The sequence below is a fragment of the Cydia amplana genome, chromosome Z (genome assembly GCF_948474715.1).
Source record: "Cydia amplana chromosome Z, ilCydAmpl1.1, whole genome shotgun sequence".
Classification (NCBI taxonomy): domain Eukaryota; kingdom Metazoa; phylum Arthropoda; class Insecta; order Lepidoptera; family Tortricidae; genus Cydia; species Cydia amplana.
The window spans coordinates 14,778,601-14,802,312 of record NC_086096.1 but is presented as its reverse complement, the minus strand read 5'-3'; the positions used below and the strand labels follow the sequence as shown (position 1 = coordinate 14,802,312).

Sequence of the window (23,712 nt, the reverse complement as noted above, 5' to 3'; positions counted from 1 at the left end):
TGTTATATTTGCGTCAACTCTTGAAAAAAAGATTAATAAAAATTTGTTAGTTACAATTCGTGATCTCTCCCTGCATATAGACATGACGCGTGATAAAAAGATTACAGGCGATACGATAATCGAAATCAGTGCTGCATAATGTCTGAAGTCGAAATGTCGGAATAAATTATCAATGCAACGGCAACGGGGATATCTAAAACAAACTACATTCGACAACTTGACTAACGTACAAGTTCAAATTTTCTAATTCTGGCTACTAGATCGTCCCTCGTATCCCCCAAAGAGGCGTCTCCTCCCCTTAAAGGCAAACCAATAATCAGGCTTCAATTTCGTTGTCTGTCTCCTCACTCGGCTCATTTAGACAGATCGAGAACTCGCATGCTGCTAGTTTCGTTAGATTACGATATTAGATCGATCGTTGGAATCAGGGATGTTGCGAATATCCGCATCCGCATCCGCAACCGCGGAACTTCCGCATTATTTTCAACATACCCATCTGCATCCGCATCCGCATCCGCATAAAATCGATGCGGAGTTTAATGCGGATGCGGATGTGGAACAGGTCGGTACAGGAACGTCTTAGCATCGGCGTAAGTCCTAGACTGCTAGGTAATTTAGTCATTAGTCAAAAAACCTACCTCTTAGAAATGAGCAGTCAAGCGTGAGTGGGACTTAATGTACGGAACCCTTGGAACGCGAGTCCTACTCGCACTTGGCCGGTTTTTTGAAATAATAATTACTATAATTACTAAAATATATGACGTTTTTTTATGTACCTATCTTGACATCCGCATCCGCATCCGCGGATGTGAGCCTTTAAAAATCCGTATCCGCATCCGCATCCGCTTCCGCGGATGTCAAAAAATCGGCATCCGCAACATCCCTGGTTGGAATTAGTACACGCAGTAGTCGGCAATGTAATAAAACTGTCGACATGTTTTCCAGCTTATTAAATTCGATGGTTAGAAAAGGTTAATTATTAGTTATCTAGAGCATTCTGGGCACATGTTTCAATAATGAACTCACCGGCAAAATGCTGCTGCTGTTGTAGCGTCCTCTGAAACAAAACGATAACAATTAATAAATGCAACATATTTCAAGAATTATCAAATCATACACCTTTACAAACGTTAAGTAGGTATATGTACTCGTAACATCAAGATAAATATTAATGTGTGTTTTCTCTTCTTCCTCGCGTTATCCCGGCATTTTGCCACGGCTCATGGGAGCCTGGGGTTCGCTTAACAACTAATCCCAAGAATTGACGTAGGCTCTAGTTTTTACGAAAGCAACTGCCATCTGCCTTTCCAAACCCGAGGAGAAACTAGGCCTTATTGGGATTAGTCCGGTTTCCTCACGATGTTTTCCTTCACCGAAAAGCAACTGGTAAATATGAAATGATATGTCGTACATTCGTTCCGAAAAACTAATTGATACGAGCCGGGGTTTGAGCCCGCGACCTACGGATTGAAAGTCGCACGCTCTTACCGCTAGGCCACCAGCGCTTCAGATATTAATGTGTCTACGAGTAGAAAAGTTTAACTTTAAAGTGTCATATGGAACTTGCTCACTACGTAAATAAACCGCCATATTGAAATTGTATGATTAATTTACTAGCGACTTTTGTTTACATAGTTAGCAAGTTCTATAGAATGACACTTTAAAGATGCATGAGTTATGGTTTGCGCTTTAAATATAAGTGGCAACTTGAATGCATCAACAAAATTGACAACATGTTTGAACTTCGTGGACGCTAGAAATCTGGGTGGCAGCGATTACTATGGCAGTCACATTAATCATATAATGGCAGTTATAATGGTCCTTCAATTATACTTAAAGATACATATGGTAGATTTCATGTACTTCGTCATCGTATAAGCAGGACGATAATCATAACACCATAAACAAATAAATAATTACTAATGTCAAAATTGAAATAAACAAAATTACTTCTGACCCTTTCAGAAGTACAATACTTGGTGTTTGTTTCTGTAAGCTATATTTAAATATTAATGTACACTTAGAAAAAACCCGCTAAGTTCATGTTCGACCATGCAAAGTGGAGCGTCCCGTACCTTCACCCACACAAAAGACCGAAACCCGAGTGTCCAACACCTGCTTCGCGAAAAAAAAATGTGCTCCAAAAGTTGTTTAAGTATATGTAAAAGTTAGCGGAATATTTTTTTAACTAACCATGTTAAATTATTCTGTATTAATGTTTACTTAAGTTTACTTTTCACATTTTAGGATTCCGCACCTCCTAAAAGCAAAAATGGTAACCTTGGATCAATCGTATGGCTCTATGTTAATCATTGATCGGTCCGTCAATTGTGGTTGTTGCAACTGGCCCAAAATATATAAGTCAGTGACCCAGAAACAGAAGTGTTACGTCATCACGAGGTCACTTTTGGGGCAACATAAACATGGGTATGCTCAATAATAAGGATATGCCTGGACGATTTCATCGATATAATAATTGAGATCCTATATACCTACGCAGTGCCGGCCCGAGCCCTCGGTAGAGCGAAATCGGGTTTTGGCACCCTTCGTTGAAGTTTTCAAGCGTATTCCCCCCCCCCCCCCACCCCTCGCCTAAAATTTTCTCATTTGCCATTTTAGCGCCCCCTTGCCATCCGGCGCCTAGAGCGGCCGCTCCACTCGCTCTATACCCTAGATCCGGCCCTGTACCTACGTTCTAAGTTCTGTAGAGAATCAGATTAATACAATACTTGGAAATTAGGATAAATTGAAGCTCCCGGAAATAATTTAACTTATTTATATGTCATTGGCTAATCAAGTTGTCTTGTTATAGTTTACGCAAGTTGCTGTTTTTATAATGTACCTAAGCTTAATTTATCTTTATCTTCTAAATATGTTCTTGGTTTACTGGGATAAACCAGCCAAGCCTCATGTGAATATTTAGACGGTTGTTAGCTAAATTTTACACGCCAAATGAAGCTAGCATGATAAACTGTTCTGATAGTAAACAGCAGACAGACGTTTGTGGGCTCGATTTACATTTACATGTGCTCGGGTGACAATTCGGCGACGGCCTTGAACTAAACACTTATGTATGTTGAAAGACCAACAACATGAATTATTACCGATGGTTAATGTTTTACGGGTGCATTATGTATAAGATAAGATAAATATTTACGGTTTAGTACGTAAAGGATTACAATACAATACAATCCCATCAAAAACATTAATGTAAAAAGGCGCAAGTCTCGCAACGCTTTTACTACAAAAAAGTTTTGAGATGTAATGTGAAACCAAGTCGGTTATTTTAATCAGTGCCAGGGGGTGTTAAAACCGTATCAATAAGATATCTTTAATTTGTAATACGTATAATGACTTGGCCATCGCACGGCTGCATAATGACAAAAGGATCATCGTCACCTATTAAAAATAATTCTAATTGAACATAACGCTAGCGCTAATTGCAGTTTGAGCATTACACATATTTACGAGTACGGTATGAGTAAAGCATTATGTGCGATTGCCAAGTCATTATATGTATTACAAATTAAAGATATCTTATTGATACGGTTTTAACACCCCCTGGCACTGATTAAAATAACCGACTTGGTTTCACATTACATCTCAAAACTTTTTTGTAGTAAAAGCGTTGCGAGACTTGCGCCTTTTTAGGGTTCCGTAGCCAAATGGCAAAAAACGGAACCCTTATAGATTCGTCATGTCTGTCTGTCTGTCTGTCCGTCTGTCTGTCCGTCCGTATGTCACAGCCACTTTTCCCCGAAACTATAAGAACTATACTGTTGAAACTTGGTAAGTAGATGTATTCTGTGAACCGCATTAAGATTTTCACACAAAAATAGAAAAAAAACAATAAATTTTTGGGGTTCCCCATACTTCGAACTGAAACTCAAAAAAATTTTTTTTTCATCAAACCCATACGTGTGGGGTATCTATGGATAGGTCTTCAAAAATGATATTGAGGTTTCTAATATCATTTTTTTCTAAACTGAATAGTTTGCGCGAGAGACACTTCCAAAGTGGTAAAATGTGTGTCCCCCCCCCCCCCCCCCTGTAACTTCTAAAATAAGAGAATGATAAAACTAAAAAAATATATGATGTACATTACCATGTAAACTTCCACCGAAAATTGGTTTGAACGAGATCTAGTAAGTAGTTTTTTTTTTATACGTCATAAATCGCCTAAATACGGAACCCTTCATGGGCGAGTCCGACTCGCACTTGGCCGCTTTTTACATTAATGTTTTTGATGGGATCTCATCTCTTTTTGTAGGCAGTCCTTCTTTTCGGGTACTCATACCCATACTATGTATACACATATCATAACTAAACATATCTTCATTCATACTCACATCGTACATCGTAGTGTACCTTTACTTTACCTACTATTTGTAGGAACTGCAACAGTAACTTTGTAATATCATATATTTATATGGGATTACAAACTTACTTAGGCAGTTCTTAGATCTTTAAAACGTGACTGATATTGCAATATATTTAGGTTTTCCCTTTATGTGGCCATTAAACCCTAACTCTGTACCAATTTTCAGCTCTCTGAGTTTATGGGAAGTACTAGTTCTATTCAGATGATCATGAGTGAGTGAGTGTCATAAATGCGAAACTTTGCTTTCGCTTAACTTCGGAACTAAATGACCTACAGACATGAAATTTTGGATTTTAAGTATGTGATTATAGCTTACTGGATGACGAAAATTTCTGCGTTCTGGTCTTATCCAGAGGTTCTCAAATAGGGGCCTGAAAATGCGGCGAAATGGTTCCAGTAAAGGATGGTACAGCAGTGTTTGCTTCGCGCTCGACTTGGCGGGGGCACTGCCGTGCCCCCAGATACTCTTTACTGCAGGCCTCACCATACTCGTAGTTTACAATAAATGTACAGTAACATAAACAAAGATAATAGAGGTAACAACAAGCGGTCTTATCGCTTAAGAGCAATCTCTTCCAGACAACCCGGATTCCAATGAGAACGGGACCCAACTGAACTGTTGAAATTGGAATGTTATATACCAGGGATGCTATTGTATGCAAGCGCAGTTATTGTAGGTACAAAAAACAATTGTGCAAATTGAATTTCGTTTCTCAATAATAAGTACTAATATACTAATAAGTATGTTTGAATTTAACAGTTTTATTAAATACAAACTTACATATTATTATATGGCTATCTATAATACATTTTAGTAATACTGTAGTATAAGAAATAAATAGAGAATTCGATTTTTTAAATGTTTTATAAGGCCCTGGGTTTTCTGACCACCCGTCGCCGGCGGCCGGCGACCGACGCGTGTCCGCCGCCGACGACGTTCGGATGTTTTGTTCGGGAATGTTTGAGGGTGGTTTCTCTGAAACGCCGCCGGCGGCGGGTAGGTCGACGGGCGAAGGTCACACGCTGCACGCGTCGGTCGCTATCATTTTTGTAGAATAGCGACGGACGGCGGGTGGCGTCTTGATATTGAAAATGTCTCATTTCAATAAAGACAACGATGAATTATTAATAAATCTAATACGTTGTAATCCTATATTGTTCGATACTTTTGCAAACTGTTCTCGAGTTAGTCAAAAATAAGATGTAAATTTTTCTTCATTGCACATCAAGTGTTTGAGAACCAGGTTAAAAAATGCACCTTCATTTTCCCGATTTTTAAATATATCGGTTGGCTCTCTTTTATTTTTTGATAATATTAATATTTCATCGTCTTCTTCTTCTTCTAACAATAAAAATGTTAGTATTTTTCTATTCATTTCATTTAAAGCACAGCACACCAATTCTCAAAGCGGGCACAATGCGACTGAGCTCCTTCCCCGACGACGGGTGGCCGCGGGCCAGAAAACCCACGCACCCGCGACCGACGGCGTGTGGCACAGCGTGCGACGCACGTCCAGACGCCGCCGGTCGCGTGTGACGGGCCAGAAAAACCACGGCCTAAGGTTGTAAGTAGACCCCGTTATCTTGTCGCACTGACATTGCTTTTCCGTAGAGCGTGAATGTTTTTTTTTATCGACCATTTCGATATCGATGTTTATATTAATGATTATAATGCAATAATGAAATTGAATTTTCGCATTTTAAGTCTATGCTCAATCTCAATGAAAACTTCTTGATTAAAAATAAGTGATAACCTCGTCTTACGTGAAGCGATAACCTTAGATAAATGATTTAAGTACCTTACTTGCAACTGCATGTCACATTGACAGTCGCAATCTCTTGCAAACCGAATGTAAGCCGGCGGTTTCAAATAATCAGTAACATATAACTTTAAGTTCTACGCTATCGACATTTAGATAGTCGATAAAAAAAACATTACGCTCTACAGAAAAGCAATGTCAGTGCGACAAGATAACGGGGTCTAGTTTTAAGTAACAATATTTTGTAAATGTAATATAAGGCCAAGTTATTCATATATTGCTAATGTTTGTTCAAATTAAATCCATATTTTCTTACGTCGGTATACGTATCACAAAAAATAGGTACCTAGTCAAATAGTTAATTTTAAGAAGTAGGTACATTATATTCAATGGTTTGTATTTCAAATTCGTTTTATCCCATACCTATTCACTTATTGATTTCAGCCTACATGTTATATTCTGGCGGTCCACGATTGAACGATTGATGACACTTGGAACGGAACAAAGGAATAACAACAGGTAATCTTTTTACTGAGTTTAAATACTAGTCCGCATTAGAATGGAATTTTGTATTCCGCTGTCATAATTGTGATAGAACACGTTCAGCCACTTGGGATTCAAAATGGGTAAACAATTAGTTATGAGTCGTGCCGTGATATTCACGAAGTAGATCACAACGTAGGTACTGCGCCGTATTTTTTTTTTGCCCTGATAAGGCTAACATGACACCCCGGCTGACTTACGAGTATAATGCAACATCTTGTTAAAACGAGATCGGTATTACGATGATGGATCCCCGGTGTACTACTACAATGACAACGTTGCCCTTTATATATATTACCTATATGCCCTATAAACATTTATATTAGACACCATTGACACTCATTATCTCAGAGAAAAATAAAAACCGGCCAAGTGCGAGTCGGACTCGCGCACGGAGGGTTCCGCACCATCAACAAAAAATAGAGTAAAACAAGCAAAAAAACGGTCACCTATCCAAGTACTGACCCCGCCCGACGTTGCTTAACTTCAGTCAAAAATCACGTTTGTTGTATGGGAGCCCCACTTAAATCTTTATTTTATTCTGCTTTTAGTATTTGTTGTTATAGCGGCAACAGAAATACATCATCTGTGAAAATTTCAACTGTCTCTATCACGGTTCGTGAGATACAGCCTGGTGACAGACGGACGGACGGACGGACGGACGGACGGACAGCGGAGTATTAGTAATAGGGTCCCGTTTTTACCCTTTGGGTACGGAACCCAAAAAATTAAGTGCCGTTTGTCACACATGATGTAAAGTAAAATACATCATAGATTCGTAGGGTAGGGAGGGCATAGAATTAATACAGTAGTACTGGCTCCAACTACAGATGTAGTGAATAATAATTTTCCCTTGTGTTTTTACGGAAACTTACGAACGTGTCTTGCTGGTTGATTGAAGTAGCATGACAAATACGAACGTTTCCAAGAAAATACGAAGAAAATAAGTATTTGAGCGTAATGCGATATACATATTGTAAAGGTACCTTGTACCTTGCAATTACTTATTTAGACTTCAGCTGATGGCCAGAGATCAACAAGTTAGCGACGCGATGCGAAGATGAGTTCCTATCTTATCGCCGATTCAATCGAGGCGAGGCGGATTTTATCGCTAATCGATGGTAGATGATCATAATCACTTTAACTCCATGCAAACTAAATTACACAGCGAATTAGCGAATATTCTTTGTTCGTGTACAAACAGTGAAAGCATATAACTGGAAACCGCCTTTGGGAACATTACCGTTCAAATTCTCGGGCCAAATTAGCACACACAATTACGCCTACATTTAAAAAGACGATACGTTTACAAAGCCTTTCTCTATTACACTAACGTACACAGCTAAGTGTAGATGAAATGCATATAATGTCAATAACTACCAATCAGCGACATTAATCCGCTAATAACCTTCTTGCTGTACGTACTGGCCGCTGAGAGTTAGCGGTTCATATTTGATTAGAATATGACTTGGACAGGGATAGGTTTATGCCATACATTGAAGAACCAGTCAAATAATTCACGTATAATAATTTAATGCAGATTAAAAGATAACTAGTTAAAATGTTGTTATGAAATTAAATGACAGACTAACTCAACATAATTAAATATTCATTGTTGTAGGTATAAATGTATTCCGCTATAATAAGTATGTTGTATATTTTATGATCAATCTGTATGGCAGTGCGAAGTCACGTTCAGAGCCCGTACCATGAGTCACTGACAGTGTCAAAACTGACATTTACGCTATCGAGTACGTAATTTACTTTCTATACATCTCGTTTGCACTAATATGCGAGTACGAGCGAGATGTATAGAAAGTAAATTACGTTCTCGACGGCGTTTATGTCAGTGCCAAACTGATGGTAGCCGTACTGGTATAGTCTGTCCGTTTTTTCTAAGATCAAGTACGCCATAGTAAATGTATGGCGAACTTGATCTTAGAAATCGGACAGGCTATACAGCCTGCAAAATTTACATGGGTACACGAATCGGGTCAAAAACATTTGAACAGGCGGAGTCACAATAAATCCCCACTTTCAGTTTCAATGGAAATATTTTATATGTATATAGCCGGTCAAGCACGTTTGTCAGTAGAAAAAGGCGTATAATTACAATTTTGTATGGGACCATAACCGTTCGTGCGCTTACATTTTCTAAATTCGCCGCTCTTTTCTACTGACGGAAATGGCTTGAGAGAGAACCTACATATATGTGACAGTAGAGGGTGGATTCAAATGATCAACATTTTGAGATAATGTGTGTATTTGTTAAATTAATTCAGTGAAAGCGTGATAGAAAAAAATGTATCTACATATAGGAGACCGGGTATGATTATCTCACGGGTTATCTCATGAATTGTCTGTGGCGTTTAAATTGTTTTAGTTTTTACTCTCGGTGAAAGTTGATAATTGGTATAAGGTTAATAAAACTCATCTCTCACAAAATAGTTTGATTACAATCCTTAAATTCTGCCTTTTTGTACCTAAATTGACATACGCCATTCGCTGTAGCCCTATCTGGAAATTCGGAAACATTATTTTACCTTTAGACGACCTTATCAAGTCAACCCTGGAATCCATTCTCAACATCCAGCTCAGCGACCATTCCTGGACCCAAGCATCCCTACCCATCCGTCATGGTGGTCTAGGGATCAGAAAAATTTCTAGTGTAGCCTTGCCAGCTTTTTTGTCTTCAGTCCACAGCTCCGCAAGTCTCATAGGTAAAATCCTAAAGGGTCTTCCCTCAAACTATGAGACTGCGGGCTTGGACGAAGCCAAGAAAGCTTGGTCAACTGCTTGCCCGAGCAAGGATTTCCCAACTCATCCAAATTGTCAAAGGAGCTGGGACGACATCATGTGCCAAATTTCAGTGGATTCCCTCCTAAACCGTAGTACAGGCCGTGAACGGGCTCGACTACTGGCTTCGGCGTCCAAGGAGTCCGGGGAGTGGCTCCGGGCATATCCTTCTCCAAACACCGGAACCTTCCTCACGCCGGACACCCTCCGCATCGCGACCTGTCTTCGGCTTGGAGTTCGCGTCTGTGCTCCACACAGGTGCCCCTGCGGCAGTGAGGTCGACGAATTAGGACACCACGGGTTATCCTGCCAAAAAAGTGCTGGCCGCTTTTCAAGACACGCTGCCCTGAATGACATAATCCGCCGGTCTCTTGCATCCGTCAACGTGCCAGCTCTACTGGAACCAACTGGCATAGCCAGAGACGACGGCAAGAGGCCGGACGGTATGTCCTTGGTTCCTTGGGGTTTGGGAAGGGTGCTAGTGTGGGACGCTACCTGTGTAGACACACTGGCCCCTTCCCACCTCACCGGAACCAGTAACCAAGCTGGTGCGGCGGCTAAAGCGGCCGAAAAGCTTAAAATGCATAAGTACAGGGGTCTCGGCCCCGAGTATATTTTTATGCCATTTGGGGTTGAGACCCTTGGCCCGTGGGGTCCTAGTGCCCTACAACTTTTTAAAGAGCTGGCAAAAAGATTGATCGACCTCACTGGTGACCGAAGAGCTGGCAGCTTTCTCGCGCAGCGTATTAGCCTCGCTATACAGCGGGGAAATGCTGCCAGCGTCTTCGGCACCATGCCAAAGGGGTCCAACTTTTTAGATTTATTTTAATTTTATATAGTATTAGTTTTTAGTTTTAATTTAGTTTTATTTAGTTAAGTTAGTTTATTTATTGATGAATGTACATTTACCTGTTAAAAATTAAAAAATATTAAATGTTTTGTTTGAGATTAATTTGGAAAATTATAAAATAAAAAGTTTATTAACTATGCTTTATATGACATCCGCTTAGTATGACATGTTTGTTACTTCCCTTCAATGTCATTATAAGCGGATTCTACTGTATATAGAAAATACCTAAACCAAACATAAGTTAATAAAATAGTCTACTTCATTTGGCATAAAACCATCCCTATTATCCTCGCAATTTAAAAAGTCGTATGTTGTTATGAAAGTCGTATGCAGTTGTTACGTTTTAGCTTAGCACGGTAGTATTGAAAAAATGTCGTCATGTTTATTCCAAATTTTACTGAAGTTATCCGTTTACTACAAGTGAAAAGTGATTCCACTGTCCTTGATATGAACTAAAACAACTTCTGCACCACTTCACGACACATAAAGACATTTTTAATTACAAAAAAACGTAGTTTTTATAAACCAATTTAGCCATCCGTCACTGACTGTCATCTCGGCCGCACTGAAGTTGCCAATCGAACACTCTGTAAGCACCGCCTACAATCGAATACTTTACGTTGGGTCATAATTGAGCGGACAGAATACTTCCATGGTTTATATGCGTTCACTGTGTACAAAGCTCAAAATATAAATGTAATAAAAAGTCAAGTTAACTTTAAACTTCGTCAAAATAGTCTGTTGTTAAGAAATGCATTGACATTCTAACATAGTTACTTACTGTTTAAAAAGACAAAGCATAGGCTGGTATGGTTGGTGTTATCAATATCACCCTCGGTCATTGTGTCACCTTTTTTTTGAGAACTCGGCTGACAGACTACCGTGTGTCTAGTAATCTAGTTGTTGTTTTGCTATAACGGAGTCGTTTATTTTTAGTTCACTTAATATACCTCTACCTACCTATTTGTGAAAAATTTATAATGTTTTCTTGACAAAATAAAATCTCAGAGCCTTGAAAGTCCTCTGTTAGTTTACGTGATATTTTTCCCGTCGTCAATGGTATTTCTAAATAGTACATATTTAGATACGTACTTGAAATACCAGCAGGCAGAAACATAAACATTGTTTTCATAGGTCTTCTAACGTTGACTTGTATTTTCGGATTTTATTCTTACAGATCTTGAAGATAATTCTATTAACATTCTAAAACTACTTAAATCACGCAGATCATTGTTTGATTTTTTACTAGGAGCGGTCATAACAAAACATATGGTGATTAGCTAAGGGGTCATCCACGTCACGTCACACGTTTAGAGGGAGGGAGGGGGTCAAGAAAATGTGACATGTTGTGACATGGGGGAGGGGGGAGTAACAAACATTGTGATGTTACTTTAACTTCATCAGTAACCGAAAATTAATTTATATTTTTTTATTCGCTGTACAGTTAAATAATGAGATTTTGGATGTAACTTTCGTTGTATTATAAAATTACTAATATTTATATATCAAAAATATTTTTTTATTAAAAAAATAATGCCGAGTTAATATTGTCGATTTCGTTGAAAACTAAATTGCCTAAAATGTGACGTCACACCAGGGGGGGAGGGGTTTGCAAAATGTGACCAAGTGTGACAAGGGGGGGAGGGGTAAAAAACCTAGAAATTCGTGTGGCGTAATTAATGAATGATCCCTAATTGAAATGCACGAATCCATAGTTTGTAATAGGAAGGTACTTATATTATAACATGTCCGGTTAAACAGCTAAGTAGGTATACGGTAAACGCATGATCATTTTGACATTAACTCTTCTAGTTATTATTGCCATGGCCTCGGTACTGCGCCGCGTCGCAACTTTAAACTAAACGTGTACGCGTAGGTAGTTCACAAGGAACCATATCATCATCGTATACAATGAGCTAACAAGTGCTGTACATAAACTTGTTAACTAACAACACATCAAAAATAAAATGTCATCGGTACATGTTTTATCAACTCTCGGTCATTGCATGATCACACAGGGGACCCACTCCACTACTGGAATCATTGCCGCATAGGAGATAACGATGCATTATCCGTGCGAACAACTGTTCTATGATCTTATTTTGATTCAGACCACACCACAATATTAAGTTTTTAGGGCATAACTGTCATGCATTAAGAGAATTCACTCATTGCAGAGTATTTGTATTTTTTGGTGTACCTTTTGCTCATAGTTTTGAGCCACTATTCTGATGCCGCTGAGCTCCAAAGATCGAGGATCCAGCGACCTACTGCGGGGTTTCTCCGAATAGAATTCATCTCTTTTTCCTTTCTTCCACCTGAAGTAGTTAGCCATCGCGGCACACTTTCAGTCACACCTGCCACTAGCACATGTTTACATGCCGACGACAGATCGTCGCACTAGCCGCGAGGTTATAACGCGCAGACATCTCTGTAAGTACTGAGCGATAACGTCGGTGTCACGAGACGACTATCGTTATGCAACAATACCATGCGTGTACGTACATTTCCAAACTTTGCCTGGTTCCGATACGGAACCGGGAAGTGAACGCGGGAGATGAGTTGACGGCGCCGCGGCTTTACCTACAACTACATGAACCTGTCGAAAGGTCAACTTCCTCCCGTTTCCTCTACACATTCAATATAACATCAGCCACTTAATAACTCAAACAAACAAGTAGATAACGCACCAAAACAAAAACATTTTTAAGGATCTATGCCTATAAATGACAAACTTTTATTACTTAGTTTTATTACTTGAATTAAAGGCTTATAATATTAGCTACCAAGTTATATACGCTTTCAAGGTTGGCACTTCAAATGCAAGTACCTATACGATTGTTGACGTCAGGCAGGCATAGGTAACAATTCATTTGTTTATCAAATAAATGACATACCCATTTAAGTTGAATCGAATCACATAGGCGTGATTTTATCACGCACGGCACGGTCGATATCGCAAATATTTATGGAGGCAAACTAACGTTACTAATGTTTTAGTATCATTCTTTAATTAAATTATGCCCCTAATAGACTACGTTATTAAAAGGAATTGTTTTATACTATGTATTCAACGAACCAGATAACTGTTTAAAAACAGAAAAATACGTACACATATGTACATACATCGAATAAAGACGTACTTGGTTTAACTAATTGATTTCATCGACTTCAAATAGCACCTGAGCATAAACTACGTAGGTACCGTCATCATAGATTTATTCCAGGGGTTCCCAATCTTTTTCAGTCCGCGGCGCACTTGCGCGTCCAAAATTAAATCTCGGCGCCCTAACCTAGCTAGGCTATTCGAAATACAAAAGTACAAACCAACAGTGTACAGCCAAGTAATTAAGGAAACTGAAACTGACTGGAGGAAACTGAATAAAAGATACCTAATTTGAATAAAATATGAGCTCACTACGCTCGTAACAAATAAATCCCCTCATGCTCAGTTAGGGGTTGTTTTTATTTAAAAAGATTTCCGATGAAAATATTGCTTTAAATTGCTTCGTCACCAGTTACGCTGCGTTGTCCGTCAGTATAAGTAACGGAACTGGGGGCCGATTTTTGAATTTCGATCGCTCGATTTCGTCACTCGAAAATCGGTGGAAAACGGCGAAATGATGTCTTTTGAAATACGAGTGATTGAAATTGGGAATCTAGTGGTATTGACCACTCGTTTTCAATTCTATTAGTAGAATTTACATGCCTAGTAGTGGAGATATTACTGAACGAAATAAACGAAATCGAGCGGTCGAATTTCAAAAATCGGCCCCCTGTTCTATAAATTTATATGTAAAATATAGCTTTTAACATTTCACTGACACTCAAAAGACAAGCCTAGTACAACTATAGTTTAAGAATTGATCATTTGGGGTTCATTTAATATTAACGTTATTAACTTTGATCAATCATTTCAATTGAATTTGTTATACCGATTCATTTAACACATCTCCGCTGCGATTGCGATGCAAATCACGATATATAAAGTTTACGATTTATTAAGTTAATATATCTCATTAGGGTTTTAAGAAAATCTAATCAAAACGTGATGAGAGAAATCCTTAAATAGGCTACATGACTAATTTTCATTTATGGTATCAATCGATCGTGTTTGTTTTTAGGATTAAATGTCTATATGGGACCCATTGCATTAAAGTAACACAAAAGTCAGCAATTGTAGTCAAAGGCCGACAGTCGCACTTCACTCGCGAAACGCCCTATACAAAACGGCAAGGGAACGTGACGTCAAGGTCTCTGGGAGCCCATCTTGTAGTATGGACAAAACAAGAAAATTGCGTTTTTGCCGGTGAAATATTGCGTTTATGTATATAGTTGCTATACAATATTTTTTTGGATGAAATGTAAGGAATCGAATGGTACCCTTACTTTTATCGTTTTTGGAAGTTAAAAAAAACTTACATTTTGAAACTTTCAGGTCCTGTATTTTTGTAATTTTTCAATATTTTATTTTAATATACACATTATTGTGATAAATTGCTCGTTTGCTATCTATTTTTGTTATAAAATTCAACATGTGTCATCATCCCTATTGAACACGTTTGTATAACCTAGGAGCCCGTGGAGGCAGCGACTGCCACCTCCCGATCAATACGTAGCCGACCCGAACATTTCAAACAATGCACATCATTAGCGTTCCGTACCCAAAGCGTAAAAACGGGACCCTATTACTAAGACTCCTCTGTCCGTCTGTCTGTCCGTCTGTCTGTCCAGAGCATAAATACATCATCTGTGAAAATTTTAACTGTCTAGTTATCACGGTTCATGAGATACAACCTGTTGACAGACAGACAGACGGACAGTGGAGTTTTAGTAATAGGGTCCCGTTTTTATCCTTTGGGTACGGAACCCTAACAAGAAACTGATTTGACTAGTAATCAAATAAATACTTATCCTATTTTTGCGTCAATCGTAAAACTCTAGCCCCTTTACGAGCATGGAACAATTGAAGGGATGTTTACAAAAACAACATAACTGACTACAGTGGTTGACACCTGAAACGATTAACAATGTTCTTAAAAAAGTGTCAACCGCTCTAAGCAGTTATGTTGTTTTTGTAAACATCCCTTCAATTATTCATTGATATTATTACTTAGGCAAAACTTGCTACGTAATAGTTTACCACTCTTCCTACGGACCGAAATTAAAATAAGCCAGGCTTATTATTATTATTATTGATCGATGTGCCTACCAATCGAGCGAATCGTAATGGAAACATTTGTTCAATTGATTATTAATTCGCATTTGAATTATGTTCCCATATTACATTAATGGCGGGCCTGTTTATTAAACGTATATCCATTCCTCATTGGTGCATGGGGTCATCGAAATATGTTTTATTACTAGACCAGTTTGCCTGGCAAAATCGAGTGCTTGGCAATATATGTACATACTTATTAGGATATTTTACTTAGGGTGTATTTATATCTTTTGGGGTTGCCTAATGTAAGTTTTGGTTACCAATATACAATAATAAGTAATAATAACAAAACCATGAGATATTAAAGAAAACATCGTTGTTTCCCTACTCGTACGTTTGGCCTGCAGTGTAGTGTAGGCATATTAATGGACTACCAGAATTAAGTACTTATACCAATATTAGGTCATGTATGTACATGTATGGTATACACTTCGATTAGCAAATAATGCATTTGAATCGAACACAAGTACCCGTGGTTTAACCGATTCGCTATGACCACAACTGTAAGAAATATAGTAAATAGGTTATAGCGAGTTAAGTGTAACTAGTTACGAAGCATCGAAAACAAGCCTAAATCACACTTTAACCCTTAGTGTAGCCAGGAAACGGTTGATTAAGTCAATTGAATTTGAAATTTAATACATTGAAAGAAAGTTATCGTTTCAACAATATTACTAAACTAAACAAGTCTGCGCTGTCATATTCAACGAATGTAAGATGTAATTCAAATACAACACAGAAATTCAATCCCAAATGTAAACTTTTGTACAATTTCCATACATTGACGACGTCACTCAAAATTCTTCTTCGAGTCAGATGCCCGCTGGGCTTGCATCTAAGCAGACGTGTCATCGTAGCTCGTTTTTGACATTATTATAGACATTTCATCATATACGCATACGAAAATGTATACCTGTAGATAAATTGTATTTCAAAAAATAGGGTAAAGAAATATAATTAAAATTTGATTTGTTGTTATTTACAGGTCGTAACGATCGAAAACTGCAGTAAACTATCCTAAAACAATACGATTACAATCGAATTTAAGTAACTTGTTCCTTCAAAACCCGCCTAAAATGAACCCTTAGTGTAGCCGGGAAACGGTTGATTGAGTCAATTGAATTTGAAATTTAATACATTGAAAGAAAGTTATCGTTTCAACAACTCAAAAATTACGTATGCTACCTGAAGGGTTATCGGGGAAACTATTACTAAACAAGTCTGCGCTGTCATATTCAACGAATGTAAGATGTAATTCCCAATATCACTCGACGCGGCCTCGGGACCTACGCAGTTCTCGACCCGCCAGGATGAGATCGAGTAAGTGATTTGATTAACGTAAGAAATAACTGCAGGAAGGTCTCATTTAGCATATTATCAGTGCAGAATGCAAGCCCGTCTCCCCCGTAACAGTTTAATAGTACAAACTAGTGATACAAGCTTTTATCGCCGCCTGTAGATTGGATATTAACCACCTCAAGATCGTCCTTATTCAGTTCGTTTTATAACAGAATTCATATAGGACTTCGGTCTCAGGTAAGTAAGTCATCATCATTATCATCATATCAGCCGAAAGACGACCACTACTGGACATAGGCCTCCCACCGGCATTTCGAAGAAAATTGGTTTGCAGATTTTGAAGACAACTTACACATAATATATACGAAGTAAATTACAATTTTAAGAATAAAAATACGTCATAAAAATTAAAAACGGCATATATTTAGAATTATCATTGAACGTTCCTAATAATAACAACCACGCAAAAATTCCTTCTTTTCAAACTGACGTGAAAATGTGATCGTAATTTTATTTATGCTCTGAGCGTGGACTCTAACGTGTCAGGTCTCGACACAGTCCCAACCGGAAGAAAGCACGAAAAGTGGCAGACATGTATCTCTTGTACTTAGTTAAAATTTTGTAAGAGGACGGAGGCGTACAGTTAGCAGCAGAAGTTGCTAAGCGGGCGAGGTGTTCAAAATTACCTTGACACGCTCTTATTCTCTTAACAATAAAGTCGCGTCAAGATCATTTTGATCACCTCGCCCGCTTAGTAAGTATTGCTGCTGACTGTACTTATACCGATATTTGAGCGTTTTCCGAAAAAAGAGTACATTTCATTCATGTCTTCAAAATATTGACTTCTTGGGCTCATTTTACTCAGAATCATTTGTACATTCACGCCTCATACATAAAAAAATGTGTCCAAAAAATTCCTTTCCAGATCGTCACATTCTTGTATGAAATTATTTTTTATTTGTATGAGCGTGACGCACTGGAAAAATTTTTTTTCATACAAAATTTTGGGACACATTTTTTCATGTATGAGGCATGAATGTACAAATGATTCTGAGTAAAATGAGCCCAAGAAGTCAATATTTTGAAGACATGAATGAAATGTACACTTTTTTTGGAAAACGCTCATTTACGAGTAGGTTATAAAGTTTATAGAATCCGTCGATTAGCGATGATGACATAATAAGTAAGTAAACATCGTGGACAAATGTATCTGTCCGTTGGTTTGAAATGACTGCTTGTTAATGGATTATGGCAACAAAATATGCTGCAATAAGTAAGTAATTCATTGTCAATACACAAGGGAATATTTATTTATCAGGCATGTCTTAAATATGTGACTGTTTGTTTGGGTACTAATAATAACCGCAACACACTTAATGGACCATGGGTAGAATTTATCTCATTGCAATAAAGTACAAATTGTCAGTTAACGATTACACTGGATATTTATAATTAAAAGGTCACGCCTTTAAATAGTTTTGTTTTTTAAATAATCGAGTACGAGTTTGGTGAAGTGTGCAATTAAGAGTATTGTATTGTATAAACATCAGAAACAATTCTTGAACATGCAAAATAATTCGTGTTAATAGGAAATATTACGCGAAACTCTGCGTAGGGGGCGCCACTTCCACGATCCGTCACAATCTAAGGGTCTATTGCAAAACGAGAGAGGCGAATTTGTTATCTAACCTCTCTATCGCTCTTGCATATTCGAGCGATAAAGAGGCAGATAGCCGAGTTTCGATTTCGCGTTTCCCGGTAGACTCTTTGTAAACTAACCGCCTTGATGTATCAATGTCATATTTTATTGTCTGTGAAACCTTGTCAAAAAACAGTTTAAGGCACAGTATGTATAAATTACTCTATGGTTTACGAAAGGTGCTAGGGCTTTGGAGAACATGCAGTGATACTCCCTATTGTTGGACAAGTATTTATAAACTACAAAAGCTAATTGAGTTCGCATAGTACTGTAACAACAAACACTACTATAACAACAACAAACAATCGGTGATCGAATCCGACTTGCCCGAAATATTTTAACCCTTTGACCGCCAAAGACGTCAACTGACGCCCTCGGTTACAGTGTGATATCAACTTTCGTAAGGTTTACAATGGTGCGTTTTATATATAATAGGCGCGGCGTTCAAAGGGTACTCCAGCCATCTGTAAACCTAAATCTACCATACCAAATGAAAATTTTATTTATCTGTAAATATAAAGGGTTGAAATTACTCTCTGTACCAGGCCTTTGTTAACGTAGTAAGCGCGAAGCGTCTCCGTTTCAGCTTCGGCTTGTTTGCGAGGTTTACATCTCACAATAGTTACGGCAACTGGGCGGTTAGTAGGCGGTTAAGATCGGTTTTCCTAGGATAGCGGTGCCGTTATATAGCGGCCGTCTCCATACTAAATAATATGGCTAAATATGGAGGTCGTAGTATTTATATGGAGACGGCCGCTATATGACGGCACCGCTTTCGGAGGAAACCAAACCTTTAGAGACACAATATGACTTACCGCTTTTTTCTTTTCAGCGCCATCTAGCGGCACCGACTGGCCGGGCACGGACGCTCGCCCGCGGAAGATGTCCATCATCTTGGTCATCGCGCTCGGCCGCCTCGTGGCTGACGCAGTCACGGTGTGGTAGTACTGGCAGAGAAAAAAACGGTTACAAACAGAGGTTTATGCGTCGTTTGACTAAAAGTAAATATGGCGATGTATAAAAATGTCTAGATATAAAATAAAAATTGGTCCGAGTATTAGAAAGCCAATACTTCAAAATGTTTAAGTCTTATCAAGTCGGAATATAAAAATGACTACTTTCAAAGTATACAAATGTCTAAGTCTTATCAAGTCGGAATATAAAAATGACTACTTTCAAAGTATACAAATGTCTAAGTCTTATCAAGTCGGAATATTAAAATGACTACTTTCTTTACATAGGTCCAGGATTATAATAATACATATACGGAACAAATTCATCCCCTCGTAACATCTAGTTCTTAAATTAAAACGAATAATATTCAATAAATATGAACAAGCTAATAGATAAGCGATCAACAAACAAGCTGAATTCTAAACAGACAAACTTTTATCTATATATTTGGTCTAATATACAGATGCACATTTTTATACTTCGTCGAAATTATATACGCACGAACTTATGCAAGTAGACATTTTTATACATCGCCATATTTACTTTTAGTCTAGTGCCGCAACATATTTGTATTTGGTCTAATATACAGATGCACATTTTTATACTTCGTCGAAATTATATACGCACGAACTTATGCAAGTAGACATTTTTATACATCGCCATATTTACTTTTAGTCCAACGACGCATAAACCCAAACAGATTTAGGTTATTTGAATAAGAAAACTTTTAGAAGACTGAGACATAATGAATAGTTGCATTTGCATGGCATTTGCTACGAAAATTATATGGAATGGCCTCATAAACATCATAATATTTGATTGATTCCACACGTTGATCTGTCAAAGTCGGTGCTGGTTCTAAATTGTCTGATTTCTGAGGTTCTAAATCTTCAATTATAAGATAGGATACCATCGGGGTTCCTTGATAGAAGGTACAAAAATATTTTTCTGTGTGTCCCCAACGGCCGGCGCCACCGGGCCTGCCTCCGTCTTTGCCTCCTATAATTTACTTGCGTCTGTGCTCGGGACAGTCTATGCGTACAACAGAGTTGGTAAAGTAGTGCTGTAATCAGTAATCAGTGTATAAATTGCTTTCATAGGTTATACAAAATGATTTTTTATTTGTTCAGCTATGAAAGTCCGTAGCCGTGTAGGACCCTGAAATCTAACTTAATTAATTTAAATTATTCTCAGAAAATATTTTAATTTGTTTTTATTTCAAGTAGACACACTACTACTATATAAATTATAAACTTAGCGCAGGGGGCGCCTTAAGCCTTCAGTAAGAAGTGCATATACTTGGAAAAATTCGACCTATGCCGCTGTGGCCCAGTGGCCGAATGGCACAGGCACCTGCCGCGATAGCAGAGGACGCTGGTTCGATTCCAGCCTGGGGCACTGGAGGCCTTGGTCACTTTTTCTTAGTACATATATGACATTTATTTAAAGTTTATAATTTAATTATTATGGCTACAGGCTACTATAGAAGAGTAGCTACCCTAGTATCGCTGTCGGGGTACAGGCGCGCGAGCCGAGGGGCCCGCCTTCGTCTTTGCCTCCTCAAATTTACTCGCGTCTGTACTCGGGGCAGTCTGCACTGAGGTGGTAGGGTAGGTAGGTAGGGTAGAAGAGTAGTTACTCGGGTTTATTAGCGGGGCAGTCTACTAGTAGATAAAGCCTGACCAGAAATATATGATCACGCGCCATGTTGCGGAATTTCACTGGAACTAATATTTTCATACTATACTGAACTGTCACCCTATACGTGAGAATAACAGCGCTCTCTTGACAATGATAATATATTCCTGGTCAGGCTTTACAACCGTGTGGTGGTAGTGTAGTACAGGCACAAAATAGATACAGTACAGAAATCAATCTACATACAAAGTGCGCTCGAGCAACGCACACATAGACACTGCTCACGGACACGATATCTCGGACCGGTTGGGACCAATGCGAGCGCGAGTGCCATCCGCTTGAGACACGCGTCTGTGAACTTTTTTGTGCAATAATGGAGAAACAAAAAAAAGTTATTATAACTGTTCAGTGGACGGTTGTTTGAATTCAACATAAAACGATGAATTGTCGTTTTTTAAGCTACCAGTGGTTTCAGAGAGGTAAGTAAGTATCTGCTTGTATTTCGATGGTGCGTTTTAACGTTAAACAGAACAGTTAGGCAGGTAGGTACCTATGCACCCCGCCCCGGCCACTACTAGATACGAGTGCCACTATCACGTTACTCCGATAGTTTTTTGTGCATAAATCATAGTTGACAACCCTAGAGCGACCGCCGAGCGTAGGTATGAAAAGTGAAGTACATACATGTGATTGACTTCTGTACTGTATCTATTTTGTGGTACAGGTGAGTAGTTACCCTGGTGTCGCTGCCGGGGTGCGGGTGCGCGGAGCCGTCGCGCGCCTTCACCGCGGGCGTGCCGGGCGCCGACGGGCCTGTCTCGGGCTTCGCCTCTTCGGCTTTACTCGCGTCCTTGCTCGGGGTAGTCTTCGTCATGATCTGAGAATGTTGTGTTGATTTTATGTTTGGGTATACTTAAGTTGTCAGATAATGAGAACACAATCTAATAAATAGTAGACGAATTAAAAGCCCGTTTGTAAAAGGGTAAATCAACTTTTAGAACACTGATGTCGTGTCCCTAGATGCCCTAGCAAAAAAAAACGATTTTTGAAAAACCATGTTGATTTTTATACTTTTTTGTTTACGCGGGCGTTATTAGATACGTACATATATTTAATTAACACGATAAATTAACAATTTGATCAGATAAAAGTTACATTTTGTACGGTAACGCAGTAGAAAAAGGCAAAAATGGTGTGTCCCTGATTTTTGTATAGGAGATTTTTTTTTCTCCTGCGTTACTGTACAAAATGTAACTTATCTGATCAAGTTGTTAATTTTAATGTGTTAAATACTTATGGATCTAATAACGCCCGTGTAAACAAAAAGTAAAAAATATCGACATGGTTATTGAAAAATCAATTTTTCTTTGGTATCCAGTCTAGGGACACGAAATTAAGTGTTCTAAAAGTTGACTCACCCAAAAACAAATATATAAAAACTATAAAAAACCAATAATTGATATAATCTCACCTGCACAGCAGCCTTCACCTGCTTTATGATGGAAGGCTGCTTCTTGTTGTCGCCGCGAGGCTTCGTCTTGAAGATGTCGAACAATGCCGGCCTGCGGCTCACCCCGGTTGTACCTTTGACAAAAAACAATTGAATCTTCCTAATACTGGAACTATAAAAAACATACGATATAGTTCAACTCCAAAAGAATGCACAGGTAACCCTAAAATGATAACAACTCAAATGTAGAAGTTAAATTATTAAATTCATTTCGAATACACTGTTATTTTCATCTGTAAATATTGTCTGCACAAGCCTGAATTACCCTCAAGTTCCACAAAATAAATGTTTAACTCGCAAAATTACACACCTGTGGTCCGGTCCGATTTAGTACAAATTTGGTGAGTATAGTGCTCATATACGTATCTATCTAATACCTTTAAACGAGCAATTCTTGTTTATTTATTTATTTATTTCTATATATATATATTTCGGGGATCTCGGAAACGGTTCTAACGATTTCGATGAAATTTGGTATATAGGGGTTTTCGGGGGCGAAAAATCGATCTAGCTAGGTCTTATGTCTGGGAAAACGCGCATTTCCGAGTTATTATATGTTTTCCGAGCGAAGCTCGGTCACCCAGATATTAAATACTTTAAACGCTTGAGATCTAGCCCTAAGTCGTGCGATTTCGTAACTTATGGTCGTAGGTACGAGTCCTGGCTCGTACGCGTGACATTCTTGGCATCCATATGCGAAATATCATTTTCATTTAACATTAACCAGCTGCTTTTTGGTGAAGCAAAATATGGTGCAGAAATCGGACTAATTTCGATGTGGCATAGTTTCCCCTAAGAAGGGGAGTGGCTATACAAAATAATAATAATATATGTACCTATGTAATTGGCGCTATTGAATCTATTGATGCAACAATTAAAATAATATCAATCGAAACAAGTTTCCTTTATATGTAAATACCCTTGCACTGGTTCTAAAGATGGAGCCCTTTAAACGTCGAACAAACAAAGGACCTCGTACTGAGTCGCAATATAGAGAAAAGGATTAATAAGGGAATAAAGCTGTATGAGTATGATACATGTATTTTTGACAGCTGAACTAG

The 23,712-nt window shown here is 38.4% G+C and overlaps 1 protein-coding gene across 1 annotated transcript in view; it reads right to left on the bottom strand.

Annotated features, from left to right (window-relative positions):
- LOC134661820 (uncharacterized) overlaps positions 1-23,712 on the bottom strand; it is a 78,068-nt gene that overhangs the window by 36,764 nt on the left and 17,592 nt on the right. Inside the window, exons 5-8 of the mRNA XM_063518014.1 lie at positions 22,613-22,725; positions 21,878-22,018; positions 19,365-19,496; positions 1,027-1,057 (exon numbers count right to left, since the gene is read on the bottom strand). Of these exons, the coding sequence (XP_063374084.1) occupies positions 1,027-1,057; positions 19,365-19,496; positions 21,878-22,018; positions 22,613-22,725 (417 nt within the window). The remainder of the gene's footprint in view (positions 1-1,026; positions 1,058-19,364; positions 19,497-21,877; positions 22,019-22,612; positions 22,726-23,712) is intronic.